The following is a 21,142-nucleotide window of genomic DNA, read 5'->3' on the forward strand; positions in this document are numbered from 1 at the left end:
ATTAATTTATAATAATGCCAGTAAAGGTGTGGAAGGAGCTATAATCATTACACACAAAAACTTTTAATTCCATTAGCCAGAGAGAGTTATGATTAAAAATTCTCCTCAAATTTGTGCATCCAGAAAAAATATTACAAGCTTTACTTCAGAAGAACATGCATTCTTACCAATGGATCCATCATGGACCTGGTTCTTTATTAATCACATAGAAAGGGAATGCAATTGAGCTCCACTACAAGGGAATATAATACAAACACTTTGAAGGGAAGTCATACACACATTACAAATAAAACATTTTGAGCTGTGGGTATTACTGACAACTGAACATGTATTGGCCCTTGAGAAAGTGGGAGTAAGTCACGGTTTGAGCCGCTGTAGTCATCATGGTGAAGAGGGTCACACAATAGAGCAGGAGTTTCAAGATTTGCACCAAGAAATATTGAAGGGGCAATGAAATATTTCTACGTCAGGCTGATGCGTGACATAGAGGGAAACTTATAGATGGCCCCAAATGATCTCTGCACTTAATTCAATAACATCTCCAGACAAAGCAATTCATCCAGCACCATAGATTTGGGAGGTTCTATTGGAATAAGCAAGCAAAGTAACTGTAGCGCAATTTGTAAATGGCACACAGTGCAGCTACAGCACTTGGTTGGTGGGGGGAATCAATGTTTAGGTGGTGGGATGTGTTGCCAATCAAGCAATCCTTGAGGAGAGGAAGGTGCTTCAAATAGATAACAAGTGAATTTCATACAACACACCTCCAGAGAATGTAATACGACCACATAGTAAGGAAATACAATAGAAATACATAACCTTGGCATTAAATATCCCCAACAGTTTACAGAGGCGGAATGGTGGAGTGCAGCACATATATTGTCGCTTGTAGGGCGATTGAGAATCCGATGGCTCACAATGGATTTTGTTAAGGCATTTCTGAAACATCGACCAGTCACATAACGGACTACCAGATGAACCATCTGTTTAAATAATCCGGTTGATGTGACAGGCGACATCGGAGTCAATAAATCAAGGTATTATTTTATGCGATTTTCTTTTGTTGCGACTGTTTAATCAAACACCATGAGCTTCATTCTGGACATGCCTCGTTTCTAAATTGAACCATGCTTAGACATTCACGTGAAATATTTCTCAAAAGGAAAGCTTTTCTCAAATTCCGCGCTCCAATTATTTTAATAGGTTTCTTCAAAAATGGGTGTTGTTCGTTCGAGACTGTAGACACCTCCATTATTTAAATATCATAAATATTAATATAAGAATCGTGACAGCGCAAAATGTGGTGAATTGGGATGTGTATTTATTGTAAAGTATTCCCATTTTGGAAACAAACAAAGATTCTAAGATCGATAATGTAATGTGTTGCCCGAACTGTGCATGTAGCAGATTTTTCAACATTTATTTGATTTCCTCAAAATGTGGGCGAGCCAGTTGTAGTTTCTGGCAAAGGCGGGTTACTTGTACACATGGCAACGCTCGGGTAGGTTGTTATTACGGTTTCGGGGTTTATTCCGTTTTTAATTTCACCACTGATCCACTCACTCACGTTGAATGTATTGATTCATCGCGGGTATTTTTTTTTATTTTCCCTGGCGAAGATTTTCCTCCAAGTGCCAGATACGTTTGTGCCTGTGCGGAGGCGGCTGCACCGAGTTTGCATATAGACCGGCAATGATTGCAATGAATGGCATAAGCAGACTCACACGTTAAAGTGCCCAGTCCTTCTCTGAGGTTCCCTAGACTTCGACGCAGCCGACCAACCCGCCGTGTTACAGGTATGATGGCTTCCGACAGATCAGGGCGAATGCCAAGAGCAGCGCAGCGTGTCTGAAGCAAATAGATCTTAAAATGATTACCATCACCGGGACCTTTGTGCAAGATTTTGAGAGAACGGGCGAACTGTATCCCAAATCGAATCGTCCCGCATCATAAAACGGTAAATGGCATGGGACAGGATTGCTGAAAGGCGGATGGGATTATTCAGGTATGTATTACCCGAAAAATCACCTCCTGCCGAAAGGTCTCAGTTAAGAAACACGGGCAGGACAAATGTCACTACCTGGGGCAGGGCATTGACGAACTGGTATGCAGCTGAATAGTGTTCCCCAGAATTAACGAGAGAATGCTCCTGAATAGTTCGTTTGGACACGATACAAAACGGTTAAAGATTTGGGCGGATTGCTCGCTTCCCCGGGGTTGCTGGTACTCGATTGTTGCTGCTTCGTCCGTGGTCTGAGACACGGCGTTGGTGAGCAGCTGCTCGGAGCTAGCACTGGCCTTGGTGCTGAAAATGGCCATCATAGCTGCCTCGGGCTACAGTTTGATTTGCAAAAGCGTAGAATCCATTTTCGTGTGCATATGTTCCTGTCACCAGCAATATACAGCGCTCACGAAAGGACAATTTAATTGCGGAAATGGCCTCATATTCATGTTCACTTTAAAACGTACCTGTCAGATCGAAAAAGCATCGAACGTGCTTCTCACCCATCTCAGTCTTATTTGATACAGAGGTTTATTTGATGAATTATCGGCATTTTGAGGGATCATTCAAAATATGTTAGTTCAAAATGTACCGCTTGTTCCGATGTTTATTCCCAAAAGGCTGATTTTGTAAAGCAAATTGCGTAACAGAATATTTAAAACAAATTAATCCATGCCAATCCATAAACAAATTGTAATGGATGCCGCGCTCATTACAATTTATAACATCAATGTTATGGCGTGAACCACTATATTATGGTGTACTGGGCATGTGTAATTTATGGTCCTGTATTTATTGTATAAAATAGCCATTGTTTGAAAACATTTGAAAGTGACAATTTGCTGTCCAATACATTAGAATGCAACCCCTTCGCTTTACAGACAACGTGCCCCGATACATTCATGTAATGTAATTCCCGTCTGATATCCAGCCTTAAACCTGGTTGCAATGCAATCCGATTGCGTGCTCATTTTGACCTCACGACCGAGCGAGAAAACCAAGTGTCGATCAAGGGTTAAACGTGAAAATATGTTTCTTTAATGCAGAGCATTCCTTTCCGTTCGGCAATATTTATTTTTAATATTATTCTGTATAAGAAATTATTCTGTATAATTATTCTGTATAAGAAAGGACTGCAGATGCTGGTTTAAATCGAAGGTAGACACAAAATGCTGGAGTAACTCAGCGGGTGAGGCAGCATCTATCTTTATTACTTGGTAATAAAGAGGAAGAATGTAAAGAATTAGAAAATGATAAACAGTGAAAAAAGACAAACTAAGACAAAAGACAAACTGCTTTTTTTTTGTTCTTTAATTTCAATTGAGCCTAATTTAATCCAATCTTAACAGTTGAAATACTTTTTCCACCATCTTAGTCAACATTACCACCAGGAAAAAGATGTCATTCCAGTTCCAGTGGACATCCTTCCTTTATGGAAGCAGTAGTTCATTAAAACAAAGCCCTGCTTTCCCAACCAGTCCCTTTTGCTATATTTTTCCATTTCTAGAATATGCCCATCATCCATGACAATGGTTATCCCTAACTGTCTCTGAATTGAGTAGCTTGCTGGTATTTCAGGGGGTAGTTAAGGTAGTTAAGAGGATGGTGAATGCCTAGAATGACATGTAGGCAGGACCAAATAAGGATGGTAGATTTCCTCTCTTGAAGAATTGAAGTGAACTGGATATTTGTTTACTACAAATGATTGCTGTATGATGAGCATAACTGAAAATAGCTAGCTTTAGTTTAAACCATTAGATGGATTTAAATTCCCCAACCACCATGAAGGGATTCCAACTGAGGTCAATGGTTCAAGGTTCTAATGCGTCCAGTAAATTAGTCACTATACTACCCAATTTTGATCTGTTTCTTTCTACGTTAATTAATATTTGGTTTTGCCAGTTCCATTGCTAGCAAACAGGCAATTATTTGCCAATTATTGTTCATAGTTATGCTTTTCTGTACACTTCTCTCCTAATAAAAACCCCTATAACCATCACATTGAACATTCTGCTCTTATCCTCTTGATCGCCTTGAGTGATGATGTCTGGGTCTTCATTATCCCTGTGCTTCAATATTTTAATCATCCTTTGCATGAAGATTTATTAATTTCTCATCTCCCTTTCAATTTCTTTTGCAATTATTTAAAAATTATATCCTCTCATTATTATTTTGTGAACTAGTGAAACCAATGCCTTATTATTTATTCATGGCTCTTGATCACACTGAAGACATTATTCTGATTACTCTAAATTCCAAGGGTCTTTAAATCATAGATCCAGATAATGTTACATATCAACCACTTGCTTGAAATCTAGGCATTCTATATGGTTGATGTATAACAGCAATGATCATTGTACAGAAAAAAATATTTCTATTCAATCAATGCTAATATTTTTTTTATCTCAGTATTTTGGTGGTTTATTAAAGTTCAAAGTTCAAGTCCTAAATTTATTTTATTCTCAATTAACAATAACTTTACGTACACATTACAAAAATGCCCTTGACATATGTGCTATACTGTATTAGTCTGCATATGTCTGGGACATGAGTTAAATTTATATTATGAAATAGATTTCTTAATGAACATGCAGGTACAGCAGGCAGAGAAGAAAGCAAATGGCGTGTTGGCCTTTATAACAAGAGGAATCAAGTATAGGAGCAAATAGGTCCTTTAATTTTAGTGCTGAAGATAGAAATATATTTATTTTCTCACCTCCCTCTCAATTTGCTGATTGCAATGTCTGAATATGATAGGATGCCTAAATGTATATTTCCTAATGCAAGAGTGATGATTATGTCAGTATGTAAATGGGGATGAAAATGTATAAATAATGCTTTCCTCTCCCTTACAGAGAACATATAACGTATTACAATGGATGCAAAAAGAACAAAAAACTTTCGGAAGTACAGCCTGCAACAAGCTGTTAAAAATGCAGAGACCTTCATTGATATTGACTTTGAGAGACGGTCACTCAATAAATATTCATTTACTGGTGGAGGAAGCTGCATTGATGAAAAAGTGAAGAAATTGTTTTTGAGAGCAGGGCAAGCTCGGAGCATTACAAGTGCCTCTGCACAAGGAGACAAGGGGGATGATCGGCATGGACTTTGGAATGTGCAGAGGTCTGTACGAAAAAGCAAGACCCATGACTGTTTTCTATCCATGGTGCAAGATGGTGATCATACTCAAGTGGATAAACCCCATGAAAGTAAGATGATAACATCAGATGAAAAACATAAAGATAGGATTATTAATGCTGTAAATTTCTCAGAAATTGCTGTGCCCACTGGGCCTTTTGTTATGAATAGATTGTGTGAAAGCAAGGCAAAAGCCCAATCGAAACATTCAGTAATTGACCTTCCAAGTCCTTCCTCACAATCACTTCCATCAATCACAAAATGCATAGCAAATAGACGACTTTCACTGAGAAAACCCAAAAGAGGATTCCGAGGCCTATTTACAATAAGAAGAAACAGGCAGGAAAAAGTACCTTTGAGAACAAAGGACAACAAAGCAGATTCCAAAATTTTCAGCAGTAAAGTGACATTAAGACCCAACAAAAGTATATCCAGAAGTTCAAAGATTTTAACTCATGCTGGTGATTCTTTAGCACAATATTTTACTGACAGTGACCCTCCCTCAGACTCATCTTTTGAATGTAGTAGCACACTCTGTGAGGATGTTGCTTCTCTGAAGAGCTTTGATTCCCTCACAGGTTGTGGGGAAATCTTTGCTGATGAGGAAACGACTGACCAGCTGGAGGCAGGTCACAATTTAAAAAATGCAACTGAAAAATGTGAAGACAAACAGGCTCCTTCAGGTGAATCTTTTCAAGGCGGAGGAGAACAACTTGCATCACCGGGACAAACGGATGGCTTGGAGCTGAATGTATTTTGGAAAAATATAAGCAACTCTGACGAAGTACGTGAAACAGTTCAGGAACCCACCATCAATGAAGAACCCAAACACTCCTTGGGACTCAATGCTGAGGTTGAACAGTTAGCTCTTGCACCTTTAGAATTTCAAAACGTCACAGAGAAAGAAGACGTTGAGGAAGCTGAAAAAAATGTAGTTGCCTACGTGGAACTCGGAACACCACAGAGCGACCATCAGGAATCAACATCAACCAGTGACGAAGGATACTATGATTCATTTTCTCCAGGGCACGAAGAGGATGAAAGCAAACGTTCACAGAGTCCATGTGTAAATAGACAGTTTCCCAGAGACAGCTACAGTGGTGATGCCCTCTATGAACTTTTCTGTGATCCAGAGGAGCCCAGGATGAGTCCTATCTTAGATGAAGAAGGCTCCTCATTGCAAAACATTGTGGCTCAACCCCAAACTCCATTGTCTATGTATAGTTTTTGTGTAGGAGCTGAAGAAAACATGGCTCCATCTCCTACTGTGGATATAAACTGTCACGAGTTCTTCCAAGGCAGTTGGAAAGGTAAAGAATGCTTATTAAAGCTGTGCGACACTGAACTTTCTTTGGCAATGGGACTAGTAAACTGGCTTAGGCAAAAGACAGAAGTAAATGAGTTTGGTTTGAACATTCAAAATAACACTGAGAATCATGACCAAACAAGAACAGACATAATCAATTTAACAAATAGGTCTGCTGCCCATTCTGTTTCCCACATTGATGGAGTTCCAAAGGAGAGTGGGGTTAGCAATTTTGCCAAAGCCACATCAGTTATACAGAATGGAAAATTCGAAAATAAAATGAAACTTAATGATCAAAATGCAACATCCTCATTTGTTATATCAACGAACGATGTTCAATCATCCATTAACTTAATGTCCAGGGGCAATGATTCTGAGCCCTCAGAGAATAACCATCGCTCTGCAAACAAAGTTATCCCTGTATTAACGAGAAATGTGCTATTGAAATCTCCCCCTCAAGGAGAGTTGAACGAGACATTGGAAACAGCACTAGAAAACACAACAACATTGGAGCCCATGATCATTGTGAAAATCAGTAAAACTATTCTTTGCCCAAAGTGTCGAAAATCAGTAGAGTCCAATCTTCCTGAAGTGATGCTGTGTTCTTCTTGCTTTTCAGTTGTTGGAAAACGCAGCATATCTGATGTATTGAGCACTTATGATAATAAAGATTGCCATTCAGGACCAAATAAGGATGATCAGTACAATTCCAGCAAACCAAGGCAACAGGATACAGACCATTATGTGTCTCAGCTGCTGGAGGACTGTATTAGAAATGTTGCATCCTTGAAAATCAATACTGGTGAGACTAGGCAGTTCGGTAAGGAAGCTACCATTGAGGACTGCCTATTTGAACTTGGTTTGCAAGCCGATCAACAACACAAAGAAAGAAAAAATATTGGACGATCTGAAAACAATTTGAATCACAACGGAAGAACTCAGAAAACAAATGAAGCCACAAATAATTGTGCACAGGACAGTACCAGGAAGACAAAGGAAAATGTTTCTGCTTTAAGCCCTGGGTTTAATGGACTGGAATCAATTCAAAAAATTAAGATACCGGCAAGTTCAGATACGCATCAGCCTACATCCTTGATTAGAGAAGCCAAAGAGAAAGCTGTGTTAAGAAAATCAATGCAGTGCAGCAATAGTATTGTTTTAAACTCTGACGATGCATGGTCTCTCTCTCAGGATGCAGCTGATGAATTACAGTATGAAATTATTTGTGATGGAAACACGAAAGCCACATGTCCTAAGAGGAAAGGGTGCAGCTCAAATGTCAGTGAAAGTGCTTTTACATCTTCTCGACCTTCCTGCTTGCCTCTTTCAAAATCTGTTTGCTCCAGTCTCCAAAGAGGTTCTCTCCAAGTAGAAAACCCCAAACGTTGTAAGAAATCTTTCTCTCATCATGGCGGTCTTTGTTTCACCTCATCTCCCAGCTCGTCTTCTCTTCAGCCAACCTCTAGAGACGAGGCACTTGCATCGCAGGGTATATGTGGCCACATCAGCACTCAAGAAGATGGCAATCACAAAGAAAGAGAGAAATCTGAGAAGATCAAACAATGAGTAAGTCATGTTGTATTCACTTGAAATGCTATTGGGAAAGTTATTGCCTATACTTAATTCAAGCAAACAGCAATAAGAGCAAATGCAAGGCAGTGAGCAGAATATTAATGAGAGGCAGAATGAATGTAAAAGTAGCTTGTACAAATATGATGTGCAATTTGTCTTGCCGTTTGATTCAAATTAATTTAAAAAGAACATGGAGTGTGATAAGAGGTTGACAATTAAGGTGTCAGTGATGTAATCTCAGGTCAGTGACTTGAGATAAGCAGTATGAAAATAACATAATTAAAATATATTTATTTAATTAAATAATCACCACCACCATTTGATCAGCTGATTTCAAATTCCTGGAATGAATTGGCGGTTTAAGTATGCATGTCCCACAGCAGGATTCTCCAGGTGCAAGGCTCTATATACTGCACACACATATTGCTTTTTGTGTTTTCTTGATGGGCAACTTGCATTGAAGTGGAAGAATGTGCAGGATAACACTCGGGTATTCAGAGTTATTGTTTGCTTTAAATGTTCTCGTTTTTACTGGCCAATCTTTAGTATTACCCAGGGATAACAAGTGCAGAGAAGGTTGAATCTGCAATCTTCTGCTATGTATGTTTTTTTTTTGTTGTTGGAGGAAATAATTATCAAAATTAAACTTCAGGGGGAAGTTTAAATAAAAAGGTTATATTATGAAGACTCACAAATTCTGAGACAACTGGACCCCTATGTATGGAATCCAAGAGGAAACTGCAGCTTACACATATTTTACAGCACCTAAGCTGGGAAGTTTTTTTCACTGAGCCTTCTGCAGCTATCCCAACCAAGTCTGGTGAACTCCAGTAGAAGCAGCTACCAATAAAGATACAGTGTCATTTCCTTTAATTGATTTAAGTGTATTTGGCTTTAGATGTTTCAGAGCAAATAGCAGTCATACTTGTTTGAATTGCTCTCAACAATCTTAAAAATATTAAAACTATTTTTAACAGACGGCACAGTGATGCAGCAGTAGAGCTACTGCCTTACAGCGCCAGAAACCCAGGTTCAATCCCGATTACGGGTGCTGCCTGTACGGAGTTTGTACGTTCTCCCTGAATCCTCAAGGGATTTTTCCGGGTGCTTCAGTTTCCTCCCACATTCCAAAGACGAGTACGTTTATAGGTTAATTGGCATCTGTAAATTATCCCTAGTGTGTAAGATGGAACTAGTGCATGGGTGACCATTGTTTGGCATGGACTCAATGGGGCGAGGAGTCTGTTACCTCTAAAACTAAAACTAAAAAGATATTCAAAAGTATCAATCTCTGTGACAGCTGTCACAACAGGTGAGTCTGAGGATGGACCTTAACCATCTTTCAAAACAATTAGTGGAGACGGTGTTGATCGGGGAGGCTCTGTGCTCTGCTGACCTTGCCAATCAGCTAGGAGCCACCTCCCCAGCAGAACATTGCATCTGGTGACATGCTTCAGGTTACAAAGACTCCAAGGGCAGGTGACTGCTGCGGCAAGGTTACTGACATGGTGTGCTGTCTAATGAGGGAAGACATATGCTAGACCATGAGATCAGGGTATGTTTGACAAAAATGAAACATAATTACTGTATAAATATGAAAGGGCCAAAAGTCAAGGCAGCTATACATGATTTAAAACAATTCTAGTGTGGTTAGAAATATATTGTTTTATGCCAATAATATCTAATTACTGAATTTGAACCTGGTTCAGTTATCAATTATTGTTTCATTGTTTAATGATTCTAGATCACCAGCATTTTTAGATGATTTGTGTCCCAATAGACATTTTTTTCAATTGACATGTTTCAGACAAATGTTGAGAACTGCATGTTTAGTTAGCCACTTTACTGAAATGTTAAAATGCTTTATCCCCTGGGAAGCAAACTGCTGTACTGTCTAAGCAATAGGCAGGGGGTTACTCAAGAGATACTTAAATAAAGGATATGAGGGTACTTTGCATGCTTTTAATCTCTACTGAGAAAATCATATAATCATTTGTTGCAGTAAGCTGTTTATTTTTACTCATTTCCTTTTTTACACTTAGAGCTAATGAATCACTTGGATTACACGGCTGGTTGTCATTGACAATTCTGCTATTTTTCCATAACTGATTATTGAGAGAAAAGTTGGGGTGTTCGTTTTTACTTCGATCTGTTTTATATTGACAAGCTGGAGGGCTTTCACATCACAATTACGCTGCAGCATTGAATTCATTTCACAATATTGCCTTTGGGAAAGGAGCAAATAAAGGGAAATTACACTATAGTGCTCGGGGTACGTTGTGCTTCAGTGCACCAGCTGTCATCCATTATCTGCCAAAATTTATGATTATCACTGTGCCACACACGTATATGACACTGATAATCCAAAGAGTGAGCTCTATACTATATCTTCTCAGTCATTCAGACAGCACAACAACAGTTTGAAATAGGGTCAAAGATGATGGGGATATGGGGGTTGAGGGTACAGTGGCAAACTTATTTTAAAACCCTTGGAGAAAATAACCTGAGAGTTGAACAGAATGACACTCACAGGGGGGAGATTTAGGGGGGAGGGGGGAGATTGAATATGGACCTCGTTGTCAGAAGGCAGTGAGCCTAAATAAGTGTATCACAACAAGGAGACATTCGCTTCAGAAAAGGTGGAGATTTGGCAAGGGCTGGCAGCCAGAAAAGGATTGGAAATTGATGGGGTGATGTGGTGAAGTGACTTGGATGCAAAGACAAAGATGTATTTTATTGCTGCATTAGATTGGAAATTTATACAACAATAGATGTTAACAATTTCAGTCAAAATCCCATTACAGTTAATTTCTTATTTCATAAATATTGTGACACCTCTCATCAAACAGAAATGTATATTTTTAGAAATGTGTGCATATTATTATTAATGGTACAACAGTGTCAGTTGGATATCACAGTCATAAAATGATACAGCAAAGAAACAAATTCTTCTGCCCACAAAATCTGCACAACCATCAAACACCTATCTGTGCTAATGCCTCACTGATCTCATTTTATTCTCCCCATCATGATTCCACCACTCACCCACACACTCAGGGCAATTTATATTGGCCACTTAACCTACAAATCTGCACATCTACACGGATGTGGTGGAGTCCAGAGCATCGGGAAGAAACCCTAGTGATGATAGGGAGAATGTGCACATTCCACACTGACTGGGCAGAATTGAATCCAGGTTACTGGAGTTGCGAACTATATGTAAGGACAGCCAACAGATACTTCCTCCTGTACTTTTCCCAACAACCAAGGATGCATCCCATCTGGAACAGGTAATTTGGCCCCTTTAAGTCTGGCTGGTCATTCCAGCACCTTATTTTCAGCTAATCCAGAATCTCAATTGATCTCAGAGTCCTCATGGAATCTGCCGAAAACCAATGTCTGAACAAATAGTAACAACAACTTGCACTTAATAAGTGCCTCTAATGTAATGAAATATTCTCAGGCACTTAAAAAAGAAGTAGCTGCAAACAAATATTTGATGGAGCTTGTTACTGGAATACGAAAACATATGTAAAGGTAGATTAAAGAGTGAGTCAAAATGGTTGGTTTTAAGGTGCATCTCACAGATAAAGAGAAAAATATAATGAGATAGAGAGGTATAAGATGAGAATTCCAGAACATGCATCGTAGTCAGCTGAAAGTCCAGATGGCAATGGCGAAGTGATAAAAACAGCTGAGTGCAGAGCCTATAATTGAGTGCAGAACTTTGTACAGTAGGTGGTACGGCACGAGGAAAGAGAGTATTTATTTCTATCTCTTTCGGGAGTCTGAAGCTCAATTGGTCATGAGATGCATGTGCTATGCAGTGTTTCCTGATTACTTGCAAAAACCCAGCAGCAATATTTAAAAATACTTTTGCACTTATGTTTGTCTGATACAAAAGTATTAAAAGTAGAAAAGCCAAACGTGGCAGAAATGTCAAATCTCTATTATTATTCTATAAATTATATAACTGGATGGTGCTTCTTTACATCATTTTTTTTTTTTTTTTTTGTAATCTACTAAAACAGTACTGTTGGTTTTTGTTTATTATTTTTTGTAATCTACTGAAACTAGTTTTCATTGGAGGTTTTTCACCATAAAATCAGATATTTTGTTTATATTTGTGCCCGAATTTGCCTGTTTGTTAGGAAAGTAGCAAGAGCCAATCATTATTGGATATAATTTATTGATTATTATTGATCATCACTTGTATTTTCAGGTGAAATGCCATGAAATGACCTTAAATTAGAAAATTTAAAGTATACTATAATTATTATAAAAATATGCTAAAACTGGACTTTTGTTTTTTTTCAGAGCTTTTATACTACTGAGTTCCTCAGGCAGTTCAATTTTTTTGCTCCAGATTCCAGCATCTGCAATCTTTATTTTATATTTTGTGTTTGCAATATACAATCACATTTCTGAATTTACCTTGCAAATAAAACAGTACAAACCAAAATATAAAATAACGCAATGGAAAGGGACATGCTGTATCATACTCAGGAATACTCTTTCTTTGCAGGATGAAAGTGGCATTGAGTCACAAGAACTGTAGGTGCTGGAATCTTGAGCAAAACGCAAAGTACTAAACTATCTCAGCAGATCAGGCAGCATCTACAGAGAAAATAGGAATGGATAAGCAATGTTTCAGTCAGGACCCTTCCTAGCCCGAAATGCCATCAATCCATTCTCTCCAGAGATGTTTTCTGACCCACTGAGTTATTCCAGCACTTTGTGTTTTGCTCAAGTGGCAATGAGTATTCATTCATAGTACCAGGAATACTTGTCATAACTGTACTAATAAGACTTCAGTGCCCTGAGATAACTCATGAATGTGTGAGATTGTGGTAGACACCACAGCCCCAAAGCAATTGTAGTGGCCATTTGGCTTGTTTTGTGTGTCATTGATTATGCCATGTGTCTTTAAATTTTAGACTGCCCGTTATATTGTGGGTGGGATTTATGACGTATTTTAGGGAGTTGGGAGCTAAGTTTCTTGCGCAGAAGCTTAGTTTTTAGTTTTAGTTTTGGACCAGCATGGGGAAGGTTTACCCTTTGACCATGTGAAGCGTAACGGAGACACGAGGAGTTTTCTAACCTTTAAAGCGATATGCTGGAGATTGATCAAGATTATATTGTATGAGTCGGAAGAGGTTTGGATGTACCTTATTGTTTTTCATCAGCAATAAAAAATCTATCAATCAAAAGTGTGTTATGAAGATTTATCTGTGAAGAAGCTCTGAAGATTTCTGACGGAGAGCTCGCATGCGTATAACGACATTCCCCTTAACAATGTAGTCCACTTAGCGGCTAGAGGGAGTAATAATCTTGAATGATATACAAATCTGCCGCGACAGCAATGTCTAGTGTAGAATAATAGTACATCTTGATTTAAGCTGGAACACAAAATCCTGTTTCACACAATTAGGTTGTGGTGCATGTCGGTTGCATGTTTTAATATACTATAGCATGCTAATCTGTCTTTGCACCAGCCCATAAGTCAACTGCAGTTGGATGAAACATAAAGATTGAAGTGCCTATCATAGGACATTTTGAGTTGCTTGACTTCAATTGATGACAGATTCATTACATCAGACTGACAGAGAAGTTGGTTTTCCATTCAAGCCATTTTGGCAATTGCAAAGAATGACCCAAACCTCAGGTCTTTGGAGGTGTGACATCATTACTCGTGAGGGTGGCTAAATCCTATTGTTCTCAATCAGCAAGGTGGGGAGCTGTGGGAATAACACAAAGTTCCTCTTAGTGAGACTTAGAGAGAACACGTGAATGGATATAGTTTTGTCCTGCAGATTGACAGTCAAGTTGTTTACATTCATAAAGATGTCAATAAAGTAAGGCAGCAGATACATAGGTTCAATGTCACACAGAAACTTTACAAATTCTTACAGTCAACTGTGTACACGCATACTGAATCTCATCAATAAATTCAAAGAATTGTTTTTAATCTCCAGAGAGGCATCAAAATTCAGTGTTGAGTAGCAGAGCACCGTGCCATTCCTATTTTATTGCACAACTGGAGAAAGAGGCAAGCTTGCAATGACTGAGCCTTGAAGAAATTTACAATGGAAGTGCCATTTTGGAATGCACTCTCCATCACACAGTTCCTACTAATCGCAAAAGATTTTATTTTCCTTCTGTAGCACATACAGTTTTTTCTTGTATCATTTCGCTTTGTTAAAGGTCAGGCTTCCTCAGGAATTTCCTCAGTAGTACTTCCTCAGGAATTTCTTCTTCTTGGACTTAATACATTTGGGGCAAAAAATATGCACATAGGTTCAAGGTGAAGGGGAAAAGATTTAATAGGAATCTGAGGGGTAACCTTTTCACACAGGCTGCCAGAGGAGGTAGTTGAGGCAGGGACTATCCCAACATTTAAGAAACAGTTAGACAGGTACATGGATAGGACGGGTTTGGAGAGATATGGACCAAATGCAGGCAGGAGGTACTAGTGTACCTGGGACATGTTGGCTGGTGTGAGCAAGTTGGGCTAAAAGGCCTGTTTCCATACTGTCTCACTCTATGACTCTATGCATTCATTCTTTCAGTGCTCATGTTGATCAGAAGGGATGTTGATCAGAAGGGATTTGTGAAACACAATTGCTTCTGCCCCAGATTTCATCAAATGTTATTGTTATGTATTTTTTATTTCCCACGATGATAATTCTAGTCATGTAAATTGCAGAAGGCAAGATTAACATTTCTTCACCACTTAAAGGTTTCTTGATTGAGTAAAAAGTTAAGTCTCCTCAGATTAGATGCTCCATCACTGGAATATATAGACATAGCATTCTGGAATCTTAATTTTGGACATTTCTCTTTCACATTACTTGTAAAATGACCAAGGTTATTATTCATGCTCCCAATAACATGAACTTAGTTGCCCTTTAAGTTTAAAGTATTTTGTATTCTTTGCAGTCAAAAGGGATTTGTGCTTTTGGTTTGGCACAAAACACACTGCAGATGTTCTTCCTTGTTTAGTTAAGTGATCATCAAATTAGTGCTTCTGTTTCTTGGACTGTTTTTGTTGCTAGATCTCAGATTTGTCAAGAGATTTATTGTTATACTGCAATGCAAAGCATTTAGATGTTTCAACATGTCTGTTAGATTTAGCTATCATTTAAATTTTAATGCAACCAGCCATGACTGTTGATAGTCATTCTATGAATTGGGACCCCTTTCTCTCACGTCACTCTATTAGTATGTGTCTACTCTGGGTCAAATCTATGGTGATTGTATGCAGGTCAGGTTAGAATACAGAGATAATAACCTCTGATGTTCTGTGTTTTAATTTCACTCTGTAACATACTCAGTCTTCCAGCAGAACCCCGTTTATGATTTAAACCATATCAAATTAGCTTGAGCAGAGATATCTTAATGCAAGTGAATATTGATAAGCCTGAATCATTTATTATGAATTTGAGGACATTGTCAGTCAATGGTTTCAAGTAGTCCTTTGCTTAATTGATGGTTTAACCGTGCTCTTCAGATGATGGATTGGTGCCTTTTTTTTCTTGTGTAGTTATCACAAGAAATGAGAAATGAGGTAACTGTGCCGTCAGACAAATCAATTTGCATTCAAATTGTGTTAGCAGTTCCTTGAACTGGCTCAGGGGATGCCTGCCAAAGGTACGAAGCTGTGCTAAATATAGTATCAACTTTTACACGGGATTTAGCATGCAGGGTGACGGGCCGCAGAGAAAATACTGATGTCTTCTTGTTCAGCCGAGTGTTTACCATGCTGATTATTAAATCAATTAAAAAATGACAATATAAACCATTTCCTTTCTACAAGAGATAAATGATGTTTAAAAGTCCTTGAAATTAATTTCAATTTCTTTTTCCAAAATTTCTACCTAATCGATGCTTAAATTATTAAAACCCTTTTCTGTTTTCCTTATTTTTCTCATCACTGGTTCCACACTATAATTTTTTTTCTTCACTTGCACTTCCCTGTATTTCTCCCCAGCAGTATTTCTCTACCACTGCTGTTTCTTTTCTCTTTGCTCAGTTTACAGCTTCTATTGCATTAGCTCCCTGGTCCCCTCATTGCGACCGGCTCTTTTTAAATATTCCTGCAGCTGGTTTTCTTTTTTTTATTATCCACATCTCTCTGGTATTTCACTATCTTCAGACTCGTTATCAACATTTCTGTTTGCATTTATTAAAGAGAACCGCTTTGTTAAACAGAAAATTGAACATCTGCATTGTCAATGTTTACACAGTATAACCATGTGGAGTGTTGTGCATCAGCATATATTTTAAATAGTCACTTCAATAACTAATTGGCAGAAAGGTTATGACAGGCACTAATGACCTGATTGCACATCACATCAATCAGGCTTATTCCCAACTGACTGGCTGTCCACAACGGAATGATATTTGATCTTCAACAACCTTCTGTGCAAAGACATGCTCAATGAACTATCTCCACATGACAGCTTTAAATTACCTATCCATACTTGACAACTTCCAAACTAAAGCTCTCTTCTGCTCTTCAATCAATCTACATTTTAAAACTCGGCATTCAGCTTCTTTTTAGTGTTCCTTCCTCAAATGTAACTATTGCCAACAGAATGCTAACTGAGTACACAAGCATACAGCTTTCCGTAGCCAAATAGTGTTATGGAATCTTGCTGCATAACTAATGTCTGTCTTCCTGGTATTTATCAAACAAATTGTAAAACTGAACTCCTTCTCTGACATTACAATCCAAAAAAAGTATTTGCATGCAACAAAATGAACACAAAATATTGGATAGCTTGGCTCTGGGGTGAACCTTGTCCCTACAGTTTACCATATATCTCCTATCTATCTTTAGCAATTTCAAGGTTCCCTTTTTGGCTCAGCTTTTTGTCACTTCTCCAATGTAGTCTCCTATAGTAGTAGTAGTAGTAGTAGTAGGCCCCTCTCAGTCATGACTGACCATGGGCGATGCATCCTGATCGGATGCAAGCCTGGGCAATGTCATATAGAGGACAGGCTGTTGCCCATGCAGCACGACCCCCTCTCCACGCCGCTGATCTATCCAAAGGAACAGCGGGGCCATTACAGTTTGGCACCAGCGCCGTCGCAGGAGCTGCCAGAGCAAGGTTCCAGACCGCGACGAACTGCCTTAAGGGCTCCGACTCCGGATTTTCTTGAGGTTTACACCAGGAGCCTTTTCCATGACTGGATATGGCCACAAGGCAGAGGAGGTTTTAAATCAGAGTTTTCCCTCACCTAGATGGACTGCCTTCCCAGGCTGACGAGCCCCATCTGCCCGAGATTCGTGGGGGCGGGAGCGTCTACCTTCCCATGCAGGTCTATAACACCTGCCCTATGGATCAATGGTTACTACGTGTCTATCCCATTTCTTTCTCACCTGCTGCTATAAAACAATTAGAGAAAATCTACACTACAGGCACAATAAAAGATATTTAGAAATAAAATATCTTTCTTGAAAGTCACATAAATTGCCGCTCTCCTGTCGTTAGCAATCAAATTATTGTGCTTTTTCATTACATCCCTTCGTTAAATGTAGGCTGAGCAGACATTACATGTTACATTTATCATTAACCACCCCAGTGCTCAACACGCCATTTTGAATGGTAGTAAGCAGTTTGCTACGTCCTTGTACAAAGACCCACTCCGATAATAGAGATGATACCTGAAATGTCACCTATCCATGTTCTTCAGTGATGCTGCCTATTCTGCCCTAACATGGGTTCACTTTTCATACAGATTTGGAAGGAAAATTACACAAGTAATACTCCTACTGTAGAACTTGTGTGTGCTGTATGAGAAATAGCAGTTCTATATTGGTTTATCTTCACATCTTCTGTAGCTTGCTACAGTCCACATGACATGTATTTGCAACCTGAACAATGAGATTTGGTCTCCATGCATAAGCAATGTAAAATGCTAAGCGTGTGAGTTATCTCACGAACCAGACCACTGATCATTGATGAAAAAAAAACCTGATACTATTTCAAAAAAGACGTAATTCCTGGGGTGACAGTAGATGCGATGACAAATCGACAATTAAGCAACTTCAACGAAACAAGATAATTTTGAGTTTTTGGTTGTCATAGTAATTATTCTGGTCGAGGAGGACAAGGTAGTATTGATAACCCAGTTCTAAGATGAACCATGGATTGTCTGATCAAGGGGTCTTATTTACTGGAGGTTGATTACAACATTTAATGCAATGTGAGGGAATTGAAAGTGACATTGTCACAAAATAACTGGGGAAAACAGTTGTCATTCAAGCAATTTTAATTCATCCAACTTGAGAGACGCAAATATTGTAGCTCCTTAATTTAACATTCCGTTATTATGTGAATAATTTCAAAGAATTTGCTTCCATCTAGAGATCTATTTCACATTTATTCTCAGTTGCGTGAATGAACATTTTGAATAACTGTTCTAGTTCGTTTGAATTTGTATTCCCATGCTCTATTCTCGGAATTAATTTAAAGTAATACTTTTTTTCCATATCCTTAACTATGTTGTAAGCTTTCTTAGCTAACTCCCAGGTTGAAAATCTTAGGCATTCTGCTGTTTTTTATTTTTTGCAAAACCCTGGAGAATTGACCCTGTACTTGTTCTCTGCACTGCATCCTGAATGTTCCTGTTTTGCTTGTGTCTGGAAGAATGGAACTGGATGCAGAATGGTTAAAGAGCAATTAAAATCTGACTCGCTCTTTTAACTCATTTGAGCTTCTGAATTGGTGGCATATTTTTCTGCTGTTTTGAATGCATTTGGTTTACTAAATAATCTTTATCCGTACCCATTAGTATATTGTTCATGGCACATTTGTAACCTTTATTCATTTCTTCCTGAGTTGCTTCTTTGATTTCATAGCCCCTCTTTGTTTCATACACTCCTGTGCGTTTAGTGGTAAAAAGAGAATTAGATTTAGCTGTTGGGGATATGGGGAAAAAGCAGATCATGTTAGATGAGCAGCCATGATCAGGGCCGGATTTAGATGAAGAGAGGCCCTACGCTGTTCCACGTGAGGCCCCCTCCACGTTGGTTTTCAGCGCTGGCAGCGAGGCAGCGACCGGACAGCCATGGCGGCCAAATCTCCCACAATTCAAAGCGAGGGAGAAAGTGCCCAGCGCCGACCAGTTGCCGTTGCAGTGCACATGCGCAGGGCGGCCAATGATGTGCTGGCCGTGGTCGCCTCAACTTCTCCACTCCCCTGTCTCACTCCAATCTCTCACCACAGGAACGCTCTGCCATCGACTCTGCCATCGACTCACTCCGCAACAACCCAGATTTGGTTATCAAACCCGCTGACAAGGGAGGTGCCGTGGTAGTCTGGCGCGCCGATCTCTACAAAGCTGAGGCCACGCGCCAACTATCGGACACCTCCTCCTACTTACCCCTGGACCATGACCCCACTGACGAGCACCAGGCCACCATCTCCAGCACCATCACCAACTTCATCCACTCCAATGCCCTACCCGACCAAGCCTCCAACCTCATCGTTCCCCAGCCCCGCACAGCCCGATTTTACCTTCTCCCTAAAATCCACAAACCTGATTGTCCCGGAAGACCCATTGTCTCCGCCTGTTCATGCCCCACCGAACTCATTTCCAAATACCTTGACTCCATCCTATCACCCTTGGTCAAATCCCTCCCTACCTATGTCCAAGACACCTCAGACACTCTCCGTCGTCTCCGCGCATTCAATTCTCTAGGCCCTCACCCCCTCATCTTCACCATGGACGTCCAATCACTATACACCTCCATCCCCCACCACGATGGTCTCACAGCCCTCCGGTTCTTCCTCGACCAGAGAAGCAACCCATACCCAGCCACTGACACTCTCCTCCACCTAGCGGAGCTGGTCCTTACCCTCAATAACTTCGAGTTCGACTCCTCCCACTTCCTCCAAATACAAGGCGTAGCTATGGGCACACGCATGGGCCCCAGCTATGCCTGCCTATTTGTAGGTTACGTCGAGCAATCCTTGTTCAATACATACCAGGGCCCCATCCCCAACCTCTACCTCCGCTACATCGACGACTGCTTCGGTACTACCTCCTGCACCCACACACAACTGACTGACTTCATCCACTTCACCACTAATTTCCACCCGGCACTGAAATACACCTGGACCATCTCCGACACTTCCCTACCATTCCTTGACCTCACTATCTCCATTGCAGGTGATAGACTTCTAACCGACATACACTATAAACCCACTGACTCCCATGGCTATCTGGACTACACTTCTTCCCACCCTGCTTCCTGTAAGGACTCCATCCCCTACTCCCAATTCCTCCGTCTACGCCGCATCTGCTCCACGGATGAGGCGTTCCACACCAGGACATCTGAAATGTCCTCACTATTCAGGGAACGGGGGTTCCCCTCCTCCACCATAAATGAGGCTCGCACCAGGGTCTCTTCCATACCCCGCAACACTGCTCTCTCTCCCCATCCCCGCACTCGCAACAAGGGCCGAGTCCCCCTAGTCCTCACCTTTCACCCCACCAGCCATCACATACAAAAAATAATCCTCCGTCAGTTTCGCCACCTCCAACGTGACCCCACTACTAGCCACATCTTCCCATCTCCCCCCATATCTGCCTTCCGCAAAGACCGCTCCCTCCATAACTCCCTTGTCAATTCTTCCCTTCCCTCTCGGTCCACCCCCTCCCCGGGCACTTTCCCTTGCGGCCGCAGGAGATGCAACACTTGTCCCTTTACCTCCCCCCTCAACTCCGTTCAGGGACCCAAGCAATCGTTCCAGGTGCGACAGAGGTTTACCTGCATCTCTTCCAACCTCATCTATTGCGTCCGCTGCTCTAGATGTCAGCAGATCTATATCGGTGAGACCAAGCGGAGTTTGGGCGATCGTTTCGCCGAACACCTCCGCTCGGTCCGCAATAACCTAGCTGACCTCCCGGTGGCTCAGCACTTCAACTCCCCCTCCCACTCCGCCTCCGACCTCTCTGTCCTGGGTCTCCTCCATGGCCACAGCGAGCAGCACCGGAAATTGGAGGAACAGCACCTCATATTCCGTTTGGGGAGTCTGCACCCCGGGGGCATGAACATCGACTTCTCCCAATTCTGTTAGTCCTTGCTGTCTCCTCCCCTTCCTCAGCTC

The 21,142-nt window shown here is 40.4% G+C and overlaps 1 protein-coding gene across 2 annotated transcripts in view; it reads left to right on the plus strand.

The window, feature by feature from the left end:
- Nucleotides 1-1,484: 1,484 nt before the first annotated feature.
- Nucleotides 1,485-21,142, plus strand: part of amer3 (APC membrane recruitment protein 3) — a 93,403-nt gene continuing 73,745 nt past the window's right edge. Inside the window, exons 1-2 of one of the 2 annotated variants that reach the window (XM_055646148.1) lie at nt 1,485-2,005; nt 4,858-8,015. In XM_055646148.1, coding sequence (XP_055502123.1) covers nt 4,878-8,015 — 3,138 coding nt within the window. In that variant the 5' untranslated portion in view covers nt 1,485-2,005; nt 4,858-4,877. Of the gene's footprint in view, nt 2,006-4,379; nt 8,016-21,142 lie in introns of those variants that run through there. The other variant, XM_055646147.1, reaches the window with a different exon arrangement.

Source organism: Leucoraja erinacea, chromosome 14, assembly GCF_028641065.1.
Source record: "Leucoraja erinacea ecotype New England chromosome 14, Leri_hhj_1, whole genome shotgun sequence".
NCBI classification, from domain to species: domain Eukaryota; kingdom Metazoa; phylum Chordata; class Chondrichthyes; order Rajiformes; family Rajidae; genus Leucoraja; species Leucoraja erinaceus.